The sequence below is a fragment of the Ammodytes marinus genome, assembly GCF_949987685.1.
Source record: "Ammodytes marinus genome assembly, chromosome: 5".
In the NCBI taxonomy this organism is placed as follows: domain Eukaryota; kingdom Metazoa; phylum Chordata; class Actinopteri; order Uranoscopiformes; family Ammodytidae; genus Ammodytes; species Ammodytes marinus.
Window position 1 is genome coordinate 16,446,059 of NC_137234.1, and position 24,514 is coordinate 16,470,572.

The window sequence follows — 24,514 nt, forward strand, 5'->3', positions numbered from 1 at the left end:
CTGTCCCATTCTTGTTATTATTTACTGCTAAAACTTTAACTTTTTAGCTGCACAATTAGCAAATATTGTCTAAGACGAAAGCCTCAAACTCGACCGATCAATACTCGCGAGTCAGACTCAACAACATAATGAATGACTGCCTATAGCGGACACAGCTTTAAAAACAGGGTAGTTTGTAACAGTACACAGAGCTTAAAGATAACCAACCATGATGATTGGCTGAGTGGCTCCCAGTGTTTTCAGGTGTAGAACAAAGCATGACCTTTTGCATCGGGTTACAGGGTGTTTGGAGGCTTCATTGTCATCACTTTGACGCACACATACAATCTGTGTACTGTACAACATGCCTCAAAGCAGAGTGAAGAATCATGTTTTCCATTAAACAGCTCTTTCTCCACTGCAGCTGTATCCATGGGAGCATAAATCAGGTCAGAAAAACAAATCAACACCAAGAAAATCATATCAATTTTAGGAAAGGGTGACTAAGTGTGATTGTAAAGTGTCTCCAAAAAGAAAAGATAAATTGAAGAGTTGGGACACAAGTCGGGGCGTTAAATGTTCCCCCATGTATCAAATCTAAATTCACCAAAAAAACTATAAATTGACTTTAGTACTAGCCAAATACTAATTAGCAATTTTCCTTATGTTTTCAAGACTGATTTGGGCTTCCACACCTAAAACATATTTAATATATAATATTTATCTGATTAAGAAACCCTAAATAAAACTAATCGGTTATAAAATATGTGTTTAAAGTTGTATATTCATATACAAATGTATTTTGAGTGTTCCTGAAAGTACAGTATTTTGTTCATTTATTGTGCATGCTGTAACAACACACTTCCTGCTGGGATACTATAATCTCTGTAACTTAATTCTTGGTCTTTCTCTCACTCCCGTGCTCTTATCTCTGGGAGGCTGTTGCCACTCACTCAGTGCTGTGCTGAGAGGAGCTACAGAGGTCTGACCTAATGAACACCTCAGAAAGCTCTCAGTTATCAAGAAGAACCAGATGGTGACAATGAAGAGAATGAATATGTGTTTAAAGTTGTATATTCATATACAAGTGTATTTTGAGTGTTCCTGAAAGTACAGTATTTTGTTCATTTATTGTGCATGCTGTAACAACACACTTCCTGCTGGGATAATATAATCTCTGTAACTTAATTCTTGTTTCTTAATGTACAAGAAGAAAAACATTCATGTACATTTTTTTTCAAGTTTGTAAATATTTGAATTGCTGTGAAAACAAACACATGTGCATGCATGACCCTGTTTGAATATTTAGCAGCACCTACAATCTACAGTATTGAAGCAGACAGACCACAGCAAGCCTAGAGCTAATTAGTCTATGATCTCTCTATGTACACAGGTCTGCGGCTGCTTGTATACTTATCACAGAGCCAAGAGGCACAGGAAGATTTCATAAGGGGCATATTCCACTAACCCTGATTGCTCTATCTTGGTACTATTCAAATGGAGAGCATCTACGCACACGGTTGAACAGTGTTGATAAGCTGGGTTTCTCAGGTAGCCCACTGATGAGGTATCTTTGTGACAACGTTTACCAGAGCTGATGTATTTTTACTACAGTTTTACATGAATTGACCAAAAATATTTTTTAATCTCAGTCAGATAGTTCATTCAGAATCTCCTGGCCCAGTGTGTTATTAATCTTGACTCCTGAGATGGCAATGACGATCAATCATCTATTCCCCAAGTGCCACCAGCAAGTTAACGATTTGACCAACTGTTGGATAGTACCTCCTGAACGTGAGCGGGGTCATCAAAGGGGCAGAAAGCCAACTCCGGACCCAAGTAGCAAACAGTTGTTGCGCTATTAACCGAACCAACCGCCAAAAATACGGATGGAAAATGTTTAAGGAAACACCCTTGTATCTGTTTGCAAAAAGAAGTAGAAGAATATTGCGAGGGGCCATTAAACGGGAGGATTGGTGTCCCGATGTGTGACTCTGCCACTCAATCAGCTGTAGGGATGCGTCACGTACATCCCTATGCATGTAAACACGGGCATCATAAAGTTGACTGTTGTGTGCTTGTTTCAGGAAACGTGTTTGCAAATGCAAGCCGTGTCTCAGCCTGAATATTTTATTGAGGTAATCGGTGCAGTCTGAAGGTGCGAACACACTACACACGTTACACGCGTACAGACGCGTATAAAATCGGCTATTTTTCCATAGGGAACCATTGGTTTACGCACGTACATGGCGCGTAGATGCGTCACTCGCGCTAAAGCAACATTTTAGCCGCGTATGAGCCGCGTATATACGCACATACGCGCCTACGCAGCAACGCGCGGAGTTCAAAAATGTTTACTTTTTACGCTCCTACGCATGACGATTACCCGCGTTGGCCAATCAGCGTTGGGCTTGACCCGACGTCACATACATTGGCACGGTCGGAGAACAGTGTACTGTACACAGAGGCTGATGAGAGACACCAAGGAGGAAAATGTATTGCAGGCAGCCGAGCCGGTGCTGTATGACAGCAGCTCGGGAATAGAAGACGTGGGGAGAGTAAACCAGGAGAATGGACTTCCTGGTTAATTCAGTGAATATGTGCGGCTGTGCTTTAGCCGATAAAACAAGTTAGCGCCGTATAGCATTAGTTAACTCACCCGGTTGTGTGCGGGCGGCTAGCGCCTCATATTATGAACCCAAACATGACGGCTATGTCCGGGGGACTTTCACAACAAGTACAGCGAAGCACCGGTGTTGATCTACGCCAGCTACGGTCCCCTGTCACAGCCAGGTAGGGTAATGTTGGCTACTTGACTTTATATTGTGCCGCCGTGCACCGATGCCGCTGTAACTGTGTTTGTTATGTAGCTGCCGTGAATATGCAATGCTGTTTTAATGCTAGGCTTTTTGTGCTGTTCAGTTTGTCTTTTGGCACAGTTGTTGGCTGTGTTGTTGTTGTTTTTGTGCGGACATGCACGCTGTTGTGTCGGGTCTGATCACAGCCATGGTTAATTAGGGGAAATACAATATCGGGAGGGAGACTACGCACGTTACGCGCGTAGAACCATTTTTGACAAGCAACATTTTAGCTGCGTTACGCACGTAAATCTTACGCGGGTAACGCGTGTAGTGTGTTCGTACCTTGAGGCTTGAAATGTAATCGCTCGCTATAATTTCTGTCCCAGCTGACTACTATAGGCTATATAGCTGCTAGCTGCCCTACATGTCTCCTCTTGTGTCGTGTACAGTATGTTTAAAGTAATATCCCCAACATCCAACACAACTGGGTGAGCTTAGCAAATATTTTTTCGGATCTGTGATGCAAATCGACGTCACCTTTAAAGAGGACCTATTATACTACTTTTCTGGTCTTAATTTCTTGTTTTACACTGCTATAGAGCAACCTGACACGAATCACATCACAAAAAACTATGTAGATTTTCGGGAAGCTCTTTCTCTTATTTTGGCGATCCAGCACATCCTGTCAACACTTGAGTGTGTGTGCTTCGGCAATCTCCGCTCCCTCCGCCTGTGCATCGGCCATCTCCGCTACCCTCCCCCCCCCCCTCTTGCAAACCCCACTCCGTTGTGATTGGTTACCTTCCTTCCGGAATACTTTCAGTGGCGGGAAGCGCGAGCATGGACCTATAATGGCGCGAGGCAGACGCGAACAGGGAAGTGACAGCATTACCATACATGGAAACATCCGCGTGGTCACGTCACAAATTTTTATGCGACGTCACGAATTATGAAAGGGTAGACCGCTTTGAAGACGTGACTTCTCGACTGGCTAGAATAGTGTTTAGTGCTCTGCACAGACACCCCAGACGGTCAGCAGGGAATACGTCGAAATGCATGTAAGTCATTATTTGATAATTTAGTATGGTTAAGCATGACTATGAATCATCATAACAACGTTTATAGGTCATAAAAGTCAAAAAGCATCATAGGTCCTCTTTAAGCATCGGCTCAGCTCGCTTTGGAACCTAGAGCGAGGCGATAAGAAGAACAGCCGCTACCAGGTAACATGATTTTGTGGTGGAAACGCCAAAAATGCGAGTTGAGTCGAGTTGAGCGGATACCATGCAGTGGAAAAGCGTCATTAGGGAAATGATAGCATGCTGAACTCAGCTAAGATGGCAAACATTATACATACTTTATACCTGCTACAACTTAGCATGTGATAATTTTCACCTTATGCAACATTAGCAAACTGCTGTCAGAGTTTAGCTCAGAGCATCCCTGTCACTAATGCCTCGTTTCCACCGAGTAGAGCGGGTCGGATCAGAGCGGGACAGCTCACTTTTAAGAATCTCGGTGTTGTTTCCACCGCGGACCCTACCCTTACTGGTGGGGCGGGGTTTAGGCTGGACTGCGATAGCCGCCGCCAGAATGTGGGTTAAACTATCGGGCTGTGGAACAACTGTGGTCAAGCCAGCCGTCTCTCGTTTTTGCTTGGTCAAACCAGCCGCTTCTTTATTTATTCCCCCCCCCCCCCCCCCCGTGTTGTTGTGAGCACAGAGACGGCTCGGTGCAAGTTGCAACTGATAGAGACAGTGAGAGAACAGCGCTGGCTGCGGCAGCTACGTGACATCGTAGCAGTGGGACACAGTGTAGCCAACTGATTCATTTAATGACGAGGAAAAACACCACACAATAAACAGTGCCGCGCTCACAAGCCAGCGATCTCTCGTTTTTGCTTGGTCAAACCAGCCGTTTCTTTATTTATTCCCCCCGTGTTGTTGTGAGCGTGTATTTACTAGCCTAGACTACTATCTATGGCGAAAACACATCCGGCTCGGTGCAAGTTGCAACTGATAGAGACAGTGAGAGAACAGTGCTGGCTGCGGCAGCTACGTGACTGTGGGACACAGTGTAACCAACTGATTAATTTATTGACGAGGAAAAACACCACACAATAAACATTGCTGTGCTCACATTTTCGTCAATACACAAGACTCTCTTCACTCTTGCCGAGATGACTACACATGGCGGAAATGATTATTTCGACCAATCAAATGACGGCTCCGCCGTTTCGGCCCGCTTTCAGGCGGCTAGTACCCCTACGGAGGAGTACTGAGATCGGGAGCGGCTCAGAGCGGTTAGGTGCGCTTAAACCGTACCCTACCCAACTTTTGGCAAATGAAAAGCCAAACTACCCGGACCGAACCGCTCCGATCCGACCCGCTCTACTCGGTGGAAACGAGGCATAAGTAGGCCTACAGCACAGAGTATCTAATGTGGCTAAGAGCCGAGTCGAGCTCGGATGTGGTTCTTGGTGGTAACAGTCAATTTCTAAGGAGTTTTTGAGCATCGGGACCAACTGTCAGTCAGGCCAACAAAGGCAATATTCCTGCCGCGCCTTTCTACAATTCAGATGTCAGAGAAAAATAATATAGAGACAGACCAATATAAGGCCCTGTTGCTCAGCTTTGATTCATACAGAGCACTGGCCACAATGAAGGCTGACTTACCTTTGTGCAGCTATCGTAAACCTGACCGCACGTCCTTTGCTGGAAACTACTGCACCTCTTATCTTCCTGTTGTTGTCCTTCACTTTGAGGTTTAAATTTCACATGCTCAAGGAACAGACAAAAAGTGAACCCACCGCCCTCAGCTAAGGTGCTGACCTCGATTGCTGTAATCTGCTATAACATCTGCTTGCGTCCAATGGCTGCGAGCACAATTAATGGCCAATCAACCCGACTGTGTACACACAAACACATAGATCAGTTTACATTTTCTGGCAACAATACAGCATTTAGTAGAGATCAGGCCTCTCTCACATTAGTCCTTCCACAGCCTGTTCCAATACCAAATAACCTCCAAGGGTACAACTCAGTCTCGAGATATAAAGGGACTGTCACTGGGTCTTTATCTGGCCTTGGATCAGGAGCAGCTCGCAGAAGGGAACAAGGCTGAAAAGTGCTCCCCAATGTATGGCAGCTTTGTGAGTCCTGTGATGAGAGATAGATCTATGTTCCCTGTGTGTCCATTCTCATTGTTGACCAAGTCCTCTATACTTTTTTGATCAACTTTGTTTGGCCACACCATTCACTCGACAGTCGCTGTCTGCAACGTGTAAAAAAGCAGTTGCAGGATTAGGTGGTGTCTTGCAATGGCCAACATTGAAGAGCAGGTAAAACATCTCATCAAATAAAACAATATTAAAAACAAATTGATACAATCCTTCAAGCTAATTCTATTTATACTGTATATTATCTATCTTTATGCAAAATACATTTTCTATTATATTCATGCTCTGAAATGCAATGGCACTCATTGAAAAACCCTTTATTTACTACTTGTATCTCTTATTTATACACTAACTTTTGCATGGATGTGTGAGCGACGGCAAGCAGGAGTGCACTTTTCACAAGCAAATAACATTTTCCTTTGACAGACTCTGAGACCATCTGCATGGGAACATCTGGGAATAGCAGGAAATTTCCCTTCTCTCAGCGTGACGTTCAGTGAATGTTTTTCAAGTTTCTCAGAGGGATGAGCATGAGTGTTAAGCCCAGCAAACTCCAGTCCCTGACAAAATGTTGAGTCCAGCAGCAAGTGGTTCTCATTAACCATGTCAGCTTGCAAACAAATTGCTGCATTGGGTGTACAGCTGGGGTGCTGGGGTGCTTGTTTGTCTCCTAGCATAATGACTGTAATTCAGTTTTTTCATTATTATTATTATTATTTTTTACAATATATTGTTCCATTTGTTGTTACAAAATCTGTTGTTTTGATGTGGCTTAAATGACGGTGGTGTCAGAGGAGGAATTTCAAAACATTAAACATTAGCATTATTGGGGAGCGCTCGTGGTGTAGTGGTAAGAGCTTCCCCCTAGAGGCTCGGTCCACTTTGCAGCAGACCCGGTTCGAATCTGACGCGTGGTCGGTTCTCTGCATGTCCTCCCCATTTCAACTGTCTTTTTAAAAATATGTCTATAAAGCAAAAATGGCCAAAAATTATCTTAAAAACAAACAAAAAACACTGGCATTATCCTCCCTCTTTGCTTCACAAATTTTTTCCAAAAGCCGTTGCGTGAAATAAAACCACAGAACGAGAAACGTATGTTTATAACAGGAATACTGTGTGACGGGGACATTCCAGTTCGAGTTTAAAACCCTTCCAGTTTTAATAGTGTTCATCTGGCAGTGGGGAGCTACGAATAATCGTGCCAGGAATTATGGCATAAATTGTGCCTGAGTCTGGAGAAATGAGCGGACTGCACCTGGCCTGACACAGCTGTTTTGCAAACAGTCCTGCAGCTTAGATCAAGAGGTCTGATTTTGTCTAAAGGCCTTGAGAATGTCTCAAACGCAGAAAATAGAAGAAAAAAAAACTCTCTTGGTCTGGTTATTTAAAAGCCCATGAGTTTAAACAGTTTCATTCCGGCACCTGCAAGTGAGTGGAAGAGAAGAATCCAAGAATTTCACTATTTTCAACCAATTTACACCTGATTATCTTTTGTAATGAGCTTGTGAATTCAAAGGTGTAGTGTGTAATAAAGGCATATTTTGGCTTCATCTTGCGTTGAAAGTTCTAGATTGCAACATTCCATCTCTACCATAGACAGTTTAAAATTGGTCTCTATCTTGTTCAGAGAATTTACAGGAGCTACGGTGGCCTTCAAGGACAAGTAACTAAGGATGGCAGCATCCACCACTGCCTCAAGTATTTCCACAATATCAAGTGATGAGGTGAAGATGCATTTAGTTATTTATACGATAGTACTTATTCTCCGTCTTCGCACAGCTGCATTTCCGGCTGACACCTGAGATGCAGAATATACATATATATCAGTGATTCTTGAGAAGTGGGACAAAACAGGGTGCAATGTTTTGGCAAATTAAATTACATGTATGTATCGTATCCAACATATACTAAGCTACTGAGCTAAGCTTTGACACAACATCCCAGCTTTTTTTTTTTACCGTCATTGGCCTATCACCACCGTCAGATGTCAACTCCGTCAGATTTCCTGTCTGACGGTGTTGACATATTTAACGTTTCTTAAACATAACAAATGGAATTTATCTAGTAGCCATTTGTTGTTTCTGTTGATGTTAGATGCTAGTATGAACTACTTAAGGAAAATAAAATTATCAAAAAATTTCAAATAAACTTCTTCAGAAATTGCAAGTCAGTGTTGACATATCATGGTTGTAACACAGGACTTTCAAGATTCGGAATGTAAAATATTCTAAAACTACAACACTGTCTGACTCTAATGTACTCTGCAGAGGTAGAATTTGACAAGGGGTCCTTCAAAGTGACAGCTGCCCCTTATTTCGCCTGATTTTATTACATTTTACATAATGAAATGTCTGACGGTGTTGACTTACAGTAAAGTGGTCCCACCACTTAGAATCCTTATAAAACATGAATGTGTTGTAGAAAAACTGTTTTTATTGATATGAGAGATTATTTAGAGTCACATTCGATGACAAAAGCTCTTTTTAATCATTAAAGTACATTTTTTATAGGTTTTATTGCATATGAAAGATTAAAACCTTCTCTGAGGACACACTGTTTTGGACGTCGTGAGAAGATAACAAGTGTCATATATTTGACATAATTTAAGGGGATAATTGTGCTCCAGACATTCTATTCTTAATCCCTAATAACATCTACAATTTTAAATATTTTTAGTTTTAAACATAACAGTAGTTACTTATGGAAGATGGCCTTTTGTCCCGGTTCTCAAGAATCACTGATATATATAAAAAACAACACATAAGGCCATTTAATTTGTCTGAGCTATATAAACAATTCTCATTTCAAGGTATTAAACAAAATCTTACATTTTCAATTGATTATACACTAATCAAAACATACATAATAAATACATAAAGACAATTTCTAACAATATTGTTCTGAAAAAGCCAATTCCCTTTACACACTGCACTTTAAAGGTGGGGTAAGCGAACATTTGTTTATATTTATACTAACTGAGGCAATATAGGACGCTCAGAGCAAGTGGTCGGTCAGAGCTGTTCCCCGAAACGTTGCAGATTGATTTTGACAAAAAGTGTTCTCGATTACAATCACTGAGTATGCCTTTAAATATTTATTTCGGATTAGTCTTGCATTCAGCTCCTTTTATGGTTTCATGGTTCCCAACAAACTGTTAAGTCCCCCCCCCCTTCTACTGAGAATGTTTGCCTCGTTTACAATAAAAGGCTTCAGCAAGTGAATCCCGCAGACGGTTCTGAGGCATGTATCCAGAGGTTGCAGATAAGGGGTTCATTTAATCATAACTGCAGGTGTGATATGCTATCTGAGTGCTGAGTTCTGCGAGTGCATATTGAGCCTTTTGTTTGTGTCTTGTTGTGCTCCGTAGAGGAAAGCAGGTGCTCGGTTGAGTTGCATCCAGTGGTTTAGAGAAGCATGTCCAACCCATTATTCTCTCCTCATCCATGCCTGTCTCAGTGGATTCCTTTTTCCTGCCAGCATTTCACATTGTCCTTTGCGGCTAACAAGGACACAATGGAGTGTGAGTTTATCGGAGAAAGCCCATGAACTCAACAACTCCATTTAAAATAAGATACAGTAAGACTTTTTTAGCTGTTATCTAAACTGACAAACAGCAACAATAATGTGAATTTTTCTTAAACCAATTCTACCAAAATAAAGTTTACTCCCTTTCTTTCAAAAGTCTAACATACTATCCACAGAAGATTAAATGTATGCTATATATTTGAGTAGAATCCCACACCATATTTATTTATAGATTGTAAGTAATACTTGTAACAAAAAAAACTACAGCATGATACGTTTGTTATGAATTGGTACTATGTGCTATTTTCTGAGTGCATCAGTAGTATCAGTGCAGCCATTGCAGGAACAAATCTAGAATGCCAGCACAGTGGGAGAAAAATATAGAAGAAGGGTTTAAGCAACAATAAGTGAATATGAACTAATGTAGTTTCAGACTTAAATAAAAGGTGCTTATAAGTATTTTTATGTGACTGGATTGGGAAATGAGGAGCACAGCAAACCGGCTGCACTTATCTTCAGCATGTGCTAAAATACAGGCTGACTGACGTGTCGCCTCTACTATTGCCATATTGCCTATTGTGTGACATTTCTAAATGAGCATCATTTAGTAAACACATCTTTAAAAATGTCTTCTACATATCATGAAATGTCTTATTCATGTTTTAACTACAATACATCAAATACAATAATTTAAATCTGAGGTCTTTACTTTATAATTAATTTAGCTTCCCATCAACATTCTGAGTTGAGCAGCCACTACTGACTATATTTTTCGTTGTTACGCTAAATGTTCTTGCTAAATTTATAGTTATGTTCCATTCTTCAAATAATTATTCTAACATGTCCATATAAACACATTTATCTCTAAATAGTATGTAAACACTAATTATTGAGATGTTTATTGTGCGGTTTGTTTGGCTGATACGCACTTGATGTGTAAGGGTTTGTTGTGCAGATTGAAGAGACAACAATAATGAATGTCTATTTGACTTTTCCTTTTTAATATACTCTATCCGTGGTCTTTGAAAAGACAGTCCCCCTGAGTGGAGACCCCTCAGACTTTGGGTGGAATGTAAAACAGGTGCTGCACAATTGGTTCCTCCACAGCGGGGGCGAAAGATAAACAGCCGCCTCTGCAGGAATATGACTGACAGAACATCACATTCTCCAGCCAGCTGTGTCATATGATCCCTCACTCAAACAGTCAGACTGAAGGGATAAACAGACAGCCTGCATACAATAGCCAACATATTCTTCTGCACCTAAAAAGTGCCCTGCATTTAAAAAAAGTATCAAATCTCTTGATAGTAGCCTACATAAAATGTGTTTATCTTAAGATTTTTTTAGACGCCAAACTCATTAACGTCTGGTAAAAGACTTGCTGGAAATAAAACAATTAATGCGATCTGAGTCCTCTCCTTGACACCTTGTGTGTTCTTCAAGTGGCGCTGCAACATCTGGCATGGATTTATACATTGAAATCCTGGCCGGGGATTCAAAGAGAAGAGTTTTTAATTGAATCCACTCCGATGCCTGTGAGACTGAAACGTCTTCTGGCAAGAACCTTCTAATACTCATGTTGCCTTGTCATGTGAGCTCTTTCACAGATTGAAAAAGTTTTGTTCCTCATTTTTTTGGAAAACCGTCAAACTTACATTGTCTTTACGTGCCCATAACAGGGTAACTTATTTTTGCAGACAGTTTTTCCCCCCAGACAATGAAAGTTATATAGGTACTCTCAACCTTGCTGTTAAACATATTACTAAAATCGCTAAAATCACCAATAGAAAAAGGTTATAGAAAGCATTTTTACTATACAAACACATATGCCTAAATTGTGGCTTTGGTTTGGTTGTGAGTTAGTATGTCTACTTCTGCCTCCCTTCCATAAATCCAGCCCTGGCCATAGCACATACCGGCACTAAACACTAACGCGCCCCACACACATCCTGCGTCTACCTCTGGAGCGCGTCGCCTTACCTTACTGCTGCCTCTCTCGGACTTTTCTCGGACACACATGCAACGTCTCAGCAGCTGCTGCTGCTTGTTGGAAGTTTTATTTTGAAGGGGACACACCAGGAAATGGTGAAACTACAGCGAAAGCTGCCAGTATGAAGTCAATATGACTCTCAGCAGAGTATTTCAAAAATCACTTTACTGATTTATACGGGAGAGAGAGAGGGGGGTGTGGTCGGGGAAGAAGAAGGCCGTAGACACAGATAGAGCAACGGAAAACTGTTGCGCTCATCATGATCTTTTTTATTTCTTCACTATATTGGATCTCTATATGTGTCATTTATCCAAAAATGAAATGCCAGAACTAATTGAAAATTAGGTTTTGAATCCCTCGGATTTTGATTGCACAATTACATCGTGAAATAAAGGGATTATTTGCGTATACGACTGAGGGATGTTTTATTTTGAAATAAACACACCGGGTAAACGTGTAACTAGAGTGAATGCTGCTGGTATGACTGTCAGCAGAGTATTTCTCTATCAGTTAAAGCACAGAGACGCGAGAGAGACGCGCTGCTCTCAGAAAAAAATAGGCGAGCCTCCTGAGGTGAAGGGGAGCGGCGCTGCAGACGTGCCTCCGACGCGCCTCAGCAGTGCGTCTGAGGTTGGATGTGTGCTCGCTCTACGTTGATTTCACAGTCTGTGACCAAAAGTCAGACGCAGACGCGAGGTAGACGCGCAGTAGAGGTAGGATGTGTGTGGGGCGCGTAAACCTACTGCTGTGCAACAATACACACATTCACAGCCCACAGACAGCAAATTGCCTCTCTCATTCCCCACCACACCCTGCCTTCTTTCTCAGCCACCTGCAAAACAAACTGTGCTGGAAATTTCACTACAAATTACCCTGTGTCTGCCAAATCCCCCCGGGAGCAAGGGAAATCAAAACCCTGGGTCTCCCTGCCCCCACAGAAACAGACCTCAGCCTCACAGTGATCCTGTAGATTGCATTTTTGTTTATACGTTTGAGTTGTTTTAATTTAACAAATGTATATAATGAACTTTAATATTCATGTTAGACTGAATATTTAAGTTATAATTCTAATCCATGAGTTTGTATTTGGCATTTAAAGTGGAACCAAGCCTGAAAAAAGCACTGTTAACATTTCACTAAAAAGCAGATCTGGAAAAGAGAGGGTTGAAGAATAGAAACCATATGAAAGTTTCCAGTTTACTTTTGTCAACACCAATTTCATGAACAAGCCATACTTCTGTGGGCTTCAGGTCAACCTGACATTATGAAACTAAGCCTCCATTCGCACCAAGGAAGAGTGAAAACTGAGACCTGTTTAGCTTCAGGGGAAATTCAAAGGAAGGCACATACCTTAGCAGTGAATAATGATCAACAGCATAAACCCCACAGCATTTCCATTGCTAGGGCCACAGCGCCTCCTGGGGCAGCTCTGCAGAACTGCATACAGGCAGGAATGTCAGAGAGAGAGAGAGAGAAAAGAGAGAGGGAGGGAGAGAGAGAGAGAGGGAGAGATAGAGAGGGAGAGAGAGTCAGTGGCCAATGTGCCAGAGAGATGAGTGTTGAAAGCTCCTTGGAAAAAGGATTAGGGCTGTTTATGTTGGCCAAGTGGCCCGCTGCCAGCTGCTCAAGTGTGCAAACTTCTTAAAGCTGCAGAGGTTGTGAATCTTTTCACTCTTTTTTACCCTCCACCTAGACTGGATGCTTGTGCTTTGTTCAGAATGGAAAGCCCCCTCCACTTCAGCCCCCGCCTCCATAAAAAGCATGCTCTATACCCTGAAAAAATTTGCTGGATTCAAAACCAGCTTTTCTATGACCCCCCCCCCCCCCCTCACACACACACACCCCCCACCCCAGCTTAAATATACAAGCAAAAATCCACTTTATTCCATTTGTATGAGGGGAAAAAAACTGATCGTGTTTATATCACATACTGCATAGGGAAATTGTTATACTTTTTTCAAAAGTAAATCTGACAGTAATGTGTCAGCCATGTCATTATCATGTTTAATACAAATCAGACACACCATGCTTGAATTATTGCAGGTAAAAATAGGATTCTATAATTCTGTCCTCGCCAGGAGAAGACTTGATTTTATCAAATCAAGAAAGGCAGGGAGTATAAGTGTTCAGGTTGGAGGCAAAAGTGGGAAAAAGGGGAGGGGCGGGGGATCCATGTGTCAATAGGGTAAGACACAGCCTGGGAGCTGGCAGGATGCCAGGGCTGGAGGCCTGGCGCTAGATCAGAGCAGAGTTCATGAGTTGTAGTCATGAGATGAGGGTCTCAGGCAGGGGCGTAGCACCAAATTCTGGACCCCTATACAAAAAGTCCTGATGGGCCCCCTGAAAGGCGGTCTTACAATACACATGGCTCTCTGAGCCAGACAACTCCACAATACATTTATTTGAGGAATGACCAAATCATTACTTTTACCGGTGTTCCCCCCAGAAAATGTGTTAGTCAAGGTGGTCACTGGCCAGGGTCACAGGAGGCGCGGCACAATGCGCCTCGGTGAAAATGTTGGGGGTATTTTGCTCAAAGATGCCAATGCGCACTATAGAAATAAACAACTGTTTATTTGAATACAAAAATACAACAGACACTGACCTTACAGTTGTGCAATTTTGTTTGCTATGTGCAGTTAAAATTTTACGGACAGTACAAAACACAATTAAAGAAAACTTCTACTGTTTTGGTGCAATGCTATGCAGACACTAAATACAAATAATAGACCATACTCTTGTGTATGCACAGCAAGTGCAAATTCAACTTTTTAAAGTTCCTTTATGGATGGGGGGGCTGTGATTATTGTGGAAAATAGGCCTACTGTGATGCGATTCATTAATGGTTATTATTAGCCTACTTGCTTGATTTATTTTTAAATACAAAGATTATTGGTCGTTTTGGAACATGTCTTTCCCAATTTAAAACATAAAAATAAAGCAGCATTGAAAATTCTGAAAATAAATCTTGTTGGCCTACACTAGCATACTATTCTACAAATAACTCAATAGTTGAAATAATAAATACAATGTGTTTTCCCCTTAAAATGTCTAAATGCATTTCAAAGACAGTAACAGTGTGGCACTTCTTTAAACTTACTGAAACTTGCAGGGGCCATCACTCTCATGTATTTATCAGACTTTTCTCTGCGCTTTCTGAGCTGATAGATAGATTGTGTTGCCACAGTGATGTGGAGTCTTAAACTGTTCTAGCTTTGCCAGCACTTATATCTGTACAGCTAAATATCCCCATAGAAACATCACTGCGTTTATTTTCGCCACCAGTTCAATTAAATGTCGGCTTGCTCCTGCTTACTCTCCCGCACACATGCCTTATTCATGCGCAGGCCCTTGATCTCCTTGCAAGGGTCAGGGGCCTATCATGAGCCAGTCAATTATTTCTTTTTTTGGAATGGCATTGTTCAGGGCCTTCGAAGATCGGGGCCCTACATTCAGCTTAAAAAAAAATATAAATATATATATTATTTTTTTTTTCTGATGGGCCCCCCTCTGCCTTGGCCCCCAACCCCCCCCCCCCCGTGACTGTCGCACTTTCCCCCGCAGTCCGTCGGCCCTGGTCTCAGGTCAAGAAATAATAAAAAGCAGTAAACAATATCTGCAAAAGTTGTTCTCAAGACAGAAATACTATAATCGGACGTTTTTCTGCTCATTGTCGGCTATGGGTACAGTTTGATGTAGCACACATTTTTTCTTTTTAACTTATTCACAAACTTCCTGCTGAATTTATTGGTTTTAAGGCTATTGTAGGGTACAAACAGTTTTGACATCAGTGTCTATGTTTCTGTCAGAATATCCATGTTCAGACCCCATTACAACAAGAATCATGGGCCATATGTTGAGAAATTCCTATTAGTTTGAGCCTTGCCGCCCTGGTGCTGACATCGTGCTTTGATTTCTGCACAGAGGGGAAATCAAAGATATTAATTTTGCCCTTGGGTCTTTTTAAACAATCCTGCTGGTTGTTGGTTATGGAGTGAAACCATATAAGAGCTACTGCTTGTTGTGGTGTATTGGATACAAAAAATACAAACATATTTTAAAACATTGAATGTGGGGTCCAAGGTTGTACAAACAACATGTTTTAAATTCAGCCAATACTTTTGAAAGTTAAGTTCACCTTTTCACTTATTGAGTGGCCTTACAGTTAGCTGACTATCATGTTATGAAGAGGGGGTTTCTCTCAGGGCCAAATCAAGCAAGACTTTGAAAACTGGTATTTGTCTAAAGCTTTTGTTTTCTATGGCGTCTTGGACATATAATACAACTGTTTCAAATCCCTGTGACACTGCAATTGTTCCTCACATATTTGTATACTTTAAATTTTACTATAACCCCAGAGTAATTGTGAACACATTTGCAAACTATACCCTCATCCTTGTGATTGGCAAAGGGTTAATATATAACTTCTGAATGACTTGGCAGGTTTTCTATAAAGTGCTGACTTGTTTGATTCACCAATCTCACGAGAATGGTATCAAACCACATACTCATCCTACATTCAGTCTTACTCAGGAGCTGGAGAGATTTGAGTAAGCCATGCAAAAAACAAACACAAACCACAGCAAGTTTGTGAATGCTGCCATCTTTTGGCACATGCAGATACTGCAACTTTTATTTTTGTATTTAGTAGTCTTGCATTTTCACCAAATGTTTCCTACTTTTCTTTGAGGGTTTAATGACAGTGTCATTCTGCAAAGATTTGTATAGCCCCTGAGGTCAATTGTAATTTCTGATAAGCTATAGAATGTATATTATTGTATATGTGTGGTCACTAGTAGTGAGTAATCTTATCTCAGTACATGCATGGCGTTTCTCTACATATCATCTCAACAAAGTGATATCTTGGGAGTGAAAAACATCAATCACAAAAAGACATGTAAGAGAAGAAGCCATAAGGTTTGTATTCAAATAGGAATATGCTGAAGAAAATACATTCTTGCACATACATCATGGCAATTTATCCATTTTAAAATGGTTTACAAATGGACTTTAACCGTTTGAAATTTGTCAACAGATAACTTTTCCAGTTTTTCTAAATTAAAATACTTCAGTCTTTAAAAGTGCATTGGACAAGCCAGACAAATACAACACCTGGTCATGGTGGACTCAACTAACCATCAAACAATGTAAGACGGGAGTGTGCAACACTATACAAACCTGACAATAAAGGTTTAAGGCATTTTCTTATTTCTCACACTTCACTAAGGGAACTTGCAGATGATTAATACTATTTTAAAACCCAACATTTTGTATTTTGAAGATTGCAAGGGGTCACATACAATCTAACAAGATGAAGCATATTGCATCAAATTCTTACTGTAAACACAATTAACACCGTTGGCACCTTATTCTGACCGAAAGAGAAGGCACGAGGTGCATGTCAATAACTTAACAATGAACACTTATGACACAAAGAATATTTTACATCAAACAATGCACACATATAATGCTCAGAACTCACATGGTTTTGGAAACACAATACATAATATCCCATTGTCATTTTAGGCAAAAGTTAAAAAATATATATTACTGTATTTGGACAGGTGTAAAGATTGCACTAATTATATCACACTGATATGATGCTGTGCTTATACTGACAACGGGCACTGGTGGAAAGGCAGGTTATGGTGAAGCTCACGAGGAAATACAGACGGGGCATAATTTCCAGACAAATACAAATACATTTTCCATTAGCAATTATTGTGTGACGTTTGTCATATGACGTGGTTCAGAAATAATATTTCAGGAAACTGTACTCATAAGTACACATATAAAAGCCGTTTGGTAAAATGTTGGTGTCCTAAATTGCCATAAAATGTGTGCAGCTAATTTAAACTTCACTTTAAGACAAAAGTCAACAATCAGTTGATGATTGTCTTGTAGTAAAGCATTGAACTTACAGCATAAAATAAAAGGTATAATTCCCTGGTGGAAACTAGACACGGTGTTGCACTTGAGTTGAAACGATAAGAGATTTGGCTGTATCTTGATTGTCAACTACTTCTGAGAACATCTACTCCAATAGTTTCCAAAATTATTCTGGTTTTCTGAGACTCGAGTAGGCACTATCCTGGTTCTTGAAAACGCCCAGGTGCTATTGTGCTTAGACCTGTCCCTGTGATGGATGCCTGAATAGCAGCACTACTATTTGTTGGTGAAATCCCTGCATTATCTTTTGTTTTGAAATAAATGACATAGAATAATGGCAGGACAATGCCAATCAGGAGCATGGCGACCACAGCGTTCCACCACTGGATGCCCCAGTCTGCTCCGTGGCCAGTCAGGCACTGTCCTCTGAAACCAAACCTCTGTCGTTTCTCCGACTTTTCCAGGAAATCTTCATCTTGATCATTCGTGGTCTGAATAAGTTTCTCGATATCGTGGTCCACTTCCATTAGAAAGTCTGTGACCTCCTGTAGATGTGTTTGGGCTCTGGCCTTGTCCTGAGGCTTCACTGGTGTGATGGGCATTTCATCTTGAGGGTCACGCAGGTAAGTGTAAGTCTCAGTTAAAAAGCTGTGTCTCTGAACAGGTATTTTGATGGATTTCAGTGCAAATAAATCTTGTTCCTGTATAAGGTTGTTCACTCGCTTTATATCTGCCACCTGTTGACAGAAACAGGAATGCAGCTTAGTAAATGCCAACACTCAAAATGCCACCGAAAAGATTTGACTAAAGAAATGACATGAAAAAAACGTAAGTGACCATAAAAGAATATGGCTTTACCTTGCAGCCATATTGCAGTGCAAGCTTGTTGAGGTTGTCACCGTCTAACACCTCCCGCTCCAGCAGCTGGATATTCCTCAGTCTGTACTGATCCTGCTCTGGGAAAACCCGCGGTCTCATCTCCATAACATTGAGCTCGTCATCATCAGAGGATGCAGTAGACTCATTCGGCCCCCTTTTGAACATATAAACCTGACCATCTGCACTGGCATGGACATCCACTGGGGCCTCGAAAGCCTGTGGAACATGCTCCCCCCGCCGCATAATGACACACTAGCCTGTAAGGAACATCACAATAAAAACATTAGAGCCAATACAATTAGAAATCACACAATAGAGCTTTTAACACTCCCCCCCAACTTTCTTTTAGAAAAGACTCTGGAATAAAATGTAAGCACCTGATAAATCAAGATCAGTCATTTAAGATAAAATTGCAATTTTGTTGGCATTCAACAATATTTCCCAAGAAGAGATGTAGTTGTTGAATGCTAATGAAGTTGTTTTGTCTTTCTTCTGGCAATGAGTATGCGAAACCTGAAGTCATCAATACATGTTTATAACATAACATTGATAGCTTTTAGTTAGTATAAGAAACGTTTCATGAATCATCATGTCCCCGCCACGACCTGTCTTACCAAAGGACTCAATGTGGAGTTTTCTGTTTGTGTAAGAGTGCAGGGCAGGCAAGGGTCATCAGATGGCCATACTCTAGCTAGTGTTTGGATAAACTACTTTTTGTTACTAAAACAGCATACAGGGTTATTACAGCTTAAGGCATGTTCGATTTAATACATTTTTATAACATTCATAATGCCACTCAGAATTTAATTATATACAAATGTTTTTTTTTGGTTTGGCATGCAATCTTTTTCTTCAGGTCATTCAAATACACAATTAAAATTAAATTTATATTATGCAACCAACATCTCCTTACATGTCCAAATAAGACCATACCGGATCATGCTCTGCTCAGTACAAAGAAAGAGCAGGTGGTTAGCACCAGTCTATCAGTCAAGAAAACTACACCTTATATTGTAGTTGTATGCTTTGCTCACTTTTTAATTAGGAACTGCAGAATACGTCGATGAGGACACAAGCAAGACACATCTCTGAACATGTTTACTGTGATGCAGCAAAATAAAATATTACACACACTCTGCTTTGCGTTCAAAGAATCCGCACATAAGTTCAACTGAGGGACACCTCCTTTTGTGCTTTTACAAGTGATATAAATAAAGATTTAGGCTACTTACTTTTGAGCGGTGCCAACATTTTGTCCGTTTTGACTTAAAGTTACAGATTTCACACCTGCACCTTTCACAACCAATCAAAGGCAAGGTTGGAACGCCAAAATACCCTAACTGCTCGTCTGTATTTCAGTATTTTACTTTTTATACAAACTAAGTTAATTATTTCACTTTTTGACACTTATGCGACCCAAACTCTGAAAGGGAACCTTTAATTTCAGTTTCAGTTTTTTTAAAACGGTTAACCTAACGTTAAGTAATTCCATTTTAACCAATTTATTCTACTGAACAGTTAATACTGATGCATGGGACTGGACATTTCAGCAAACCTTACAAATCATGTCAGAGAGGGAGCACCTAAAGGCAGCACATAAGTTAGCTGACAGGCAGCTAATGCTAGCACCAGCGCGTAAACTTTAGCCTTTGACGTTTAGCATGCGTTCACCCAACTATTGGCACCGTGGCACAACTCCACTCTGCGCACTGTTTTACTTCCAACTCCAGTTACAGTTAGATAGCTCTTGTGTTTGACAACATTAATACATGTTTATTAAAGGAAATACAGTTTCACAGACTTTTTAAAATACAGACTGCACTGTTATCTTCTAGTTACCTTATCCAAATGCTTTGGAAACAGTAACGCACGCCACCGCCTACCCACAGCAATCCTCCCCCAGCTTTACTTGCTAACATAACAGCAACTGGTGGCAGCCATGGACATATAAAGAAGCTACTAGTTGGTCATCTTCTTCTTCGTACCCTGTCAGAAGAAGTTGGCACAAGAGATGCACTACCGCCACCTACTGCTCTTGAATGTAACACACCAGTGACAATAATATTTATTTCCAAATAAAACTTTCCATGAATAGAGCTAAACCAAATGAGGGAAATGATTAAGCAGAATAATATTTTAAATTATTTTATTGTTTTTTTGTTGAGGTCATCTGCACAGTGTAATAAACCTACTGTAGATTTTCACAAGCAAAGGTGTGTGCAATTGTGTCTAATTATCTGTTCACGTTGCCATTCAGGGACATTTTCGATTCTGTATCATATGTCGCTTGTGGTCTTAAACCTGATAGCCTACATATTTAGGCCTACAACAATTGTGAATGTGTCTCTTTCCTTAGGCTATTGACTTTCTGCCAAGGAAAAACTGGGCAAATTGACTTGAAATACACTTAATGTGATTTTAGACTGTGAATATTGGTTCACTAGGGGAAAAAACAGCGATTTCGGAAGATCAGGTCTTTGACCACCAGATGGGGCTATTGATCTTTCATATCTCTTGCCATTTGTTCAAAGTTGCTCATCTGCGTATATGATTTATTTTCATTCAATTATGTTATTGATTTCTATGGTTAACTGGTATGGAATATTTTTATTTTTATTTTTTTTACACAAAGGTTTATCGATGCTGACAATGTCAATTAGGCCACCACCCAATCATTATTTTAATCTGGCACTTTATAGTTGAACTACAACCGGACAGATACACACGAATTTCACATTGTGTAGGCTATGTGACGAATAAATAAAACTTAAAATAACTAATAACTTCCTAAATGTGTGGCCAATGGGTCCTGTCTACACGCATGCTGATTGACAGTGGCGAACTTAGCCATTTTGGGGCTTCAGGCGAACAGTCATTTGGGGGCCCTTGCATCTAATGTACCTTATATCGCGCACACTGAGATACTCCATACAAGGGATGAACAAAAGTCACTAGCTTTTTTTCATTTTGGATGAGACTACTCAGGTACGTGTCAGAGGCTTTCTTAGCTTGGATTGGTCTAAGAGGATCCCACATCACAGAGTCAAACTGTGCCATTAACTGAACCTGACCCATGACATGTCCATTGCCTAGTCCTAGTTCATTAAGTGTGTCAGAGGGGCCACGCAGAGGAAGCTTTCTCTCTGACAGGAAGTTGATGATTGCCACTAACCTGGATAAAATTCTAGAGACCAATATGACTTTGCTTTCAATTAAATGTGTTGTTTTATTTTTTAAATACACAGTGAATTACAAAATAGCCTGTGTCCACAGAGTCTAGGCCTATTTCAAATAAAATCTTCAAATATTAAAAAAAAAAATAGGTTATAACCCTGCCTTCTTTAAGCATGGATAGTAGTGACTAAGTGTGCAGGGGAGAGAGAAATATACACAGATAGAGGGAGGAAGAGATAGCTTTATTTAGCTTTTTTACTTAAATTGATCATTGATGGCTTTAAAGGTACGAACACACTGCACATCGCCGCGCGGTGAGTTTCAATAGAAAGTCAATGTATTTCGAGCGGCGCCGCACGAACCGGCGGCGAACGGCTCACGCGGCGCGGTGCGAATGGGGCGGCGCGGCCACCGCAGAAGTTGAAAATATTGAACTTTTCGCCGCCGGCCGCGCCGCGATGGCCAATCAGCGTTGAGCTCCTCCCGACGTCACTCTCTTCGGGACCACGTGCACATTCAATGAGTCATCGGGCGGCGGCGGACACAAATGAGCCAAATGAGCCAAAATGATCACGCGGCGCGGAACCTGCAATTCGCGCGGCCAACCGCCGCGCCGCAGAGTGCAGTGCACATTGCGGCGTGGCGAGTTTACATAGAAAGTCAATGTATTTCGAGCGCTGCCGCGCGAATCGGCGGCCAGTGGCGAGCAGATCACGCGGCGCGGCCAGGGGCGGCGCGGCCCTGAATGCTGCGGCTGCCGCAGAAGTTGAAAATATTGAACTTTTCGCTGCCGGCCGCGCCGCGATGGCCAATCAGCGTTGAGCTCCTCCCGACATCACTCGGGTGAGTCTGCTGAGCTACAAGACACGTGAAACCTGGCTGGCGGTGCAGTTGGGAAAGGAGGGATGAAGGGAAAAAAGAAGGAAAAGACAGAGAGACATGGAGAGAGAGAGAGAGAGAGAAAGTTCCAAAACATCGATAAAATGTATGACAGCAGTTTAATGAGACACCTTTTAGTAAAAGGAGCAAGGAATAGACTCACATTATAGAATGGAGAAGGAGAGAAAGCCAGGGAAGATGTAGGCTACTGCAGATGAGTGAATATGCAGAGACAATAAAAACTAAATACGACAACTGACACTTCCAAACATTTCCCTAAACATCTGAAAATCTGTTTGGGTTTTCTCTACATGTTGATATGCCGGCGCGGCGGCGTGAATGTGTAGCCTATATGCACGGCCATGGATACATGATGCGTGTGTGTGTGTGTGTGTGTGTGTGGGCGGGTTGTGTGTGTATGTGTGGGCGCATGTGTGGGTGTGTTTACGAAGCTTGGGTGGCAGGTGGCGGGGTGCACGGTTGGCAGAAAGGCCGTCAAAACGCGAGTAATTAGACATCCCGATGATACTATTGTGAAGAGATTTTTTATAAAAAACAACAGATATGGGGCAAAATATAAAGAGGGCATTTTGTGGGCCCCAAAGGGGCTGATGGGGCCCAGGGGCTCCAGGCAATTGCCTGGTTTGCCTCAATGGACGGCCCGCCCCTGCTGATTGATCCACCCCAAACAGCGAGCGATCATTTGCAGCCGAAGGGAGTCAAAATAACCGGCAGCCGAAGGGAGTCAAAATAACCGGCAGGCCAGGCATAACCCAGATAACAGTTCACCGGTAATGCATGCGGCAACCCCGTCCTGTCCCAGACACAACAGCTTCACCTGCTGGAAACAAATGTCTAGGCTAAGCAACTCATCACTGGAAGTTAACGTCATAAAAACTTCAGTAGGTATGAAAGTATTCTTATCCAGTCATAAGTAACGTGTTACAGAAAAAACTGGTAATCTCTGTGTAGATAGCATCACTATAATTCGACATACGGTAGCTACTAGTTTAAAACAAATATGGAGGGACCAATCTAGCCATTAAGCTAACATGTTAGCCGTTTAGCTTAAAAACTGTAGCTAATTAACCACTACTAATGTTAGCTAGGCCTATGTCATGTTATTATTTTTTTTAATTTCACCTAATACACACAAATTCTCACTTATAATGGCTGCCTGATAAGTGACAAAAGCCACCAAAACAGATCAAATACATTAGATGTAAAATACAACTTAAATTATGATTATTTTTTCTTTTACATGCAAAACATAGAACCTCACGAAGATATGTTAACTAAAATACCCATCAGTACATTATTTTTTATTTTATTGTCATTGTGAGAATACCATGCTTAAAACACAGTTTTAAGAAAATATCAAGTACAATTTGTGTTGTTTACCTAATTAAGTGCTTAGGGACCTTTTTTGAGTAGATTATATATTCCTAACCAAGCTTGCACAAAGTCCTTACACCATTGGGAATGTTTAATATAACTTGAATTCAATTGAAAAGGTTTTTGAAAATATTGGGATTTTCTGATGAGGAGAATAGGCATTTTATTAATGAGGTGGCACGATGGACACTTAGCTGCATGAAACTATCATAGCATTATTAAGCTATTGGTGGAATGGACAGAAGAAGAGGCTTCTTTTTGGGAGCCTTGCTAGTAAGCACTTATTTAGTGTTCTAAGGTACTCTTTTAAGGGACAAAAGTTATCTTATATTGAGATTGACACTTTCAGATATGATTTTTTGAAACTAAATCCATAAAAGGATACTTTCTATTAGATGTATGACTTAATGTAGTTAAGCTACCTTGTTAGCTGTTGCCCACAGAGCATGACAATGATATTGAAACTCACCTGTATCCAATACAGATACAAAATCCAAAGGAATGAGATGCAGCCCAAACCAAGCATTGAGCGAAGGCGGAAGAGGTGAGAATTTAAGATGAACTGTAATCTTATCAAATATTGCAAATACAGTACCGGGGAATTGATAAATCCCTTCAATTAGTGTCTTTTTGAGTGTGTGCTTTTTTTAAATTCATATGAAGTAAAAGAACAACATTTAAAACTATGTAAATACAGGCATCAGATGGAGATGGTTCAGAAGGAGGAAGAGAAAGCCCATTTTGAGTAGAAAAAGAAGTGATGAGGTAAGTTGCATCATCACACAGACCATGACATGGGTATAGTGGTTGCTTGTTGGAATAATT

General features: G+C 41.0%; 1 protein-coding gene across 1 annotated transcript; it reads right to left on the minus strand.

Annotated features, from left to right (window-relative positions):
• Positions 1-16,266: 16,266 nt before the first annotated feature.
• lysmd4 (LysM, putative peptidoglycan-binding, domain containing 4) lies at positions 16,267-20,177 on the minus strand. Its single transcript, XM_080028155.1, has 3 exons — positions 20,081-20,177; positions 18,221-18,498; positions 16,267-18,099 (listed from the first exon to the last, which is right to left on the minus strand). Exons 2-3 carry the CDS (start codon positions 18,482-18,484, stop codon positions 17,560-17,562), a joined length of 804 nt encoding a protein of 267 aa, XP_079884281.1. The 5' UTR covers positions 18,485-18,498; positions 20,081-20,177; the 3' UTR covers positions 16,267-17,559.
• Between the last annotated feature and the right edge of the window lie 4,337 nt (positions 20,178-24,514).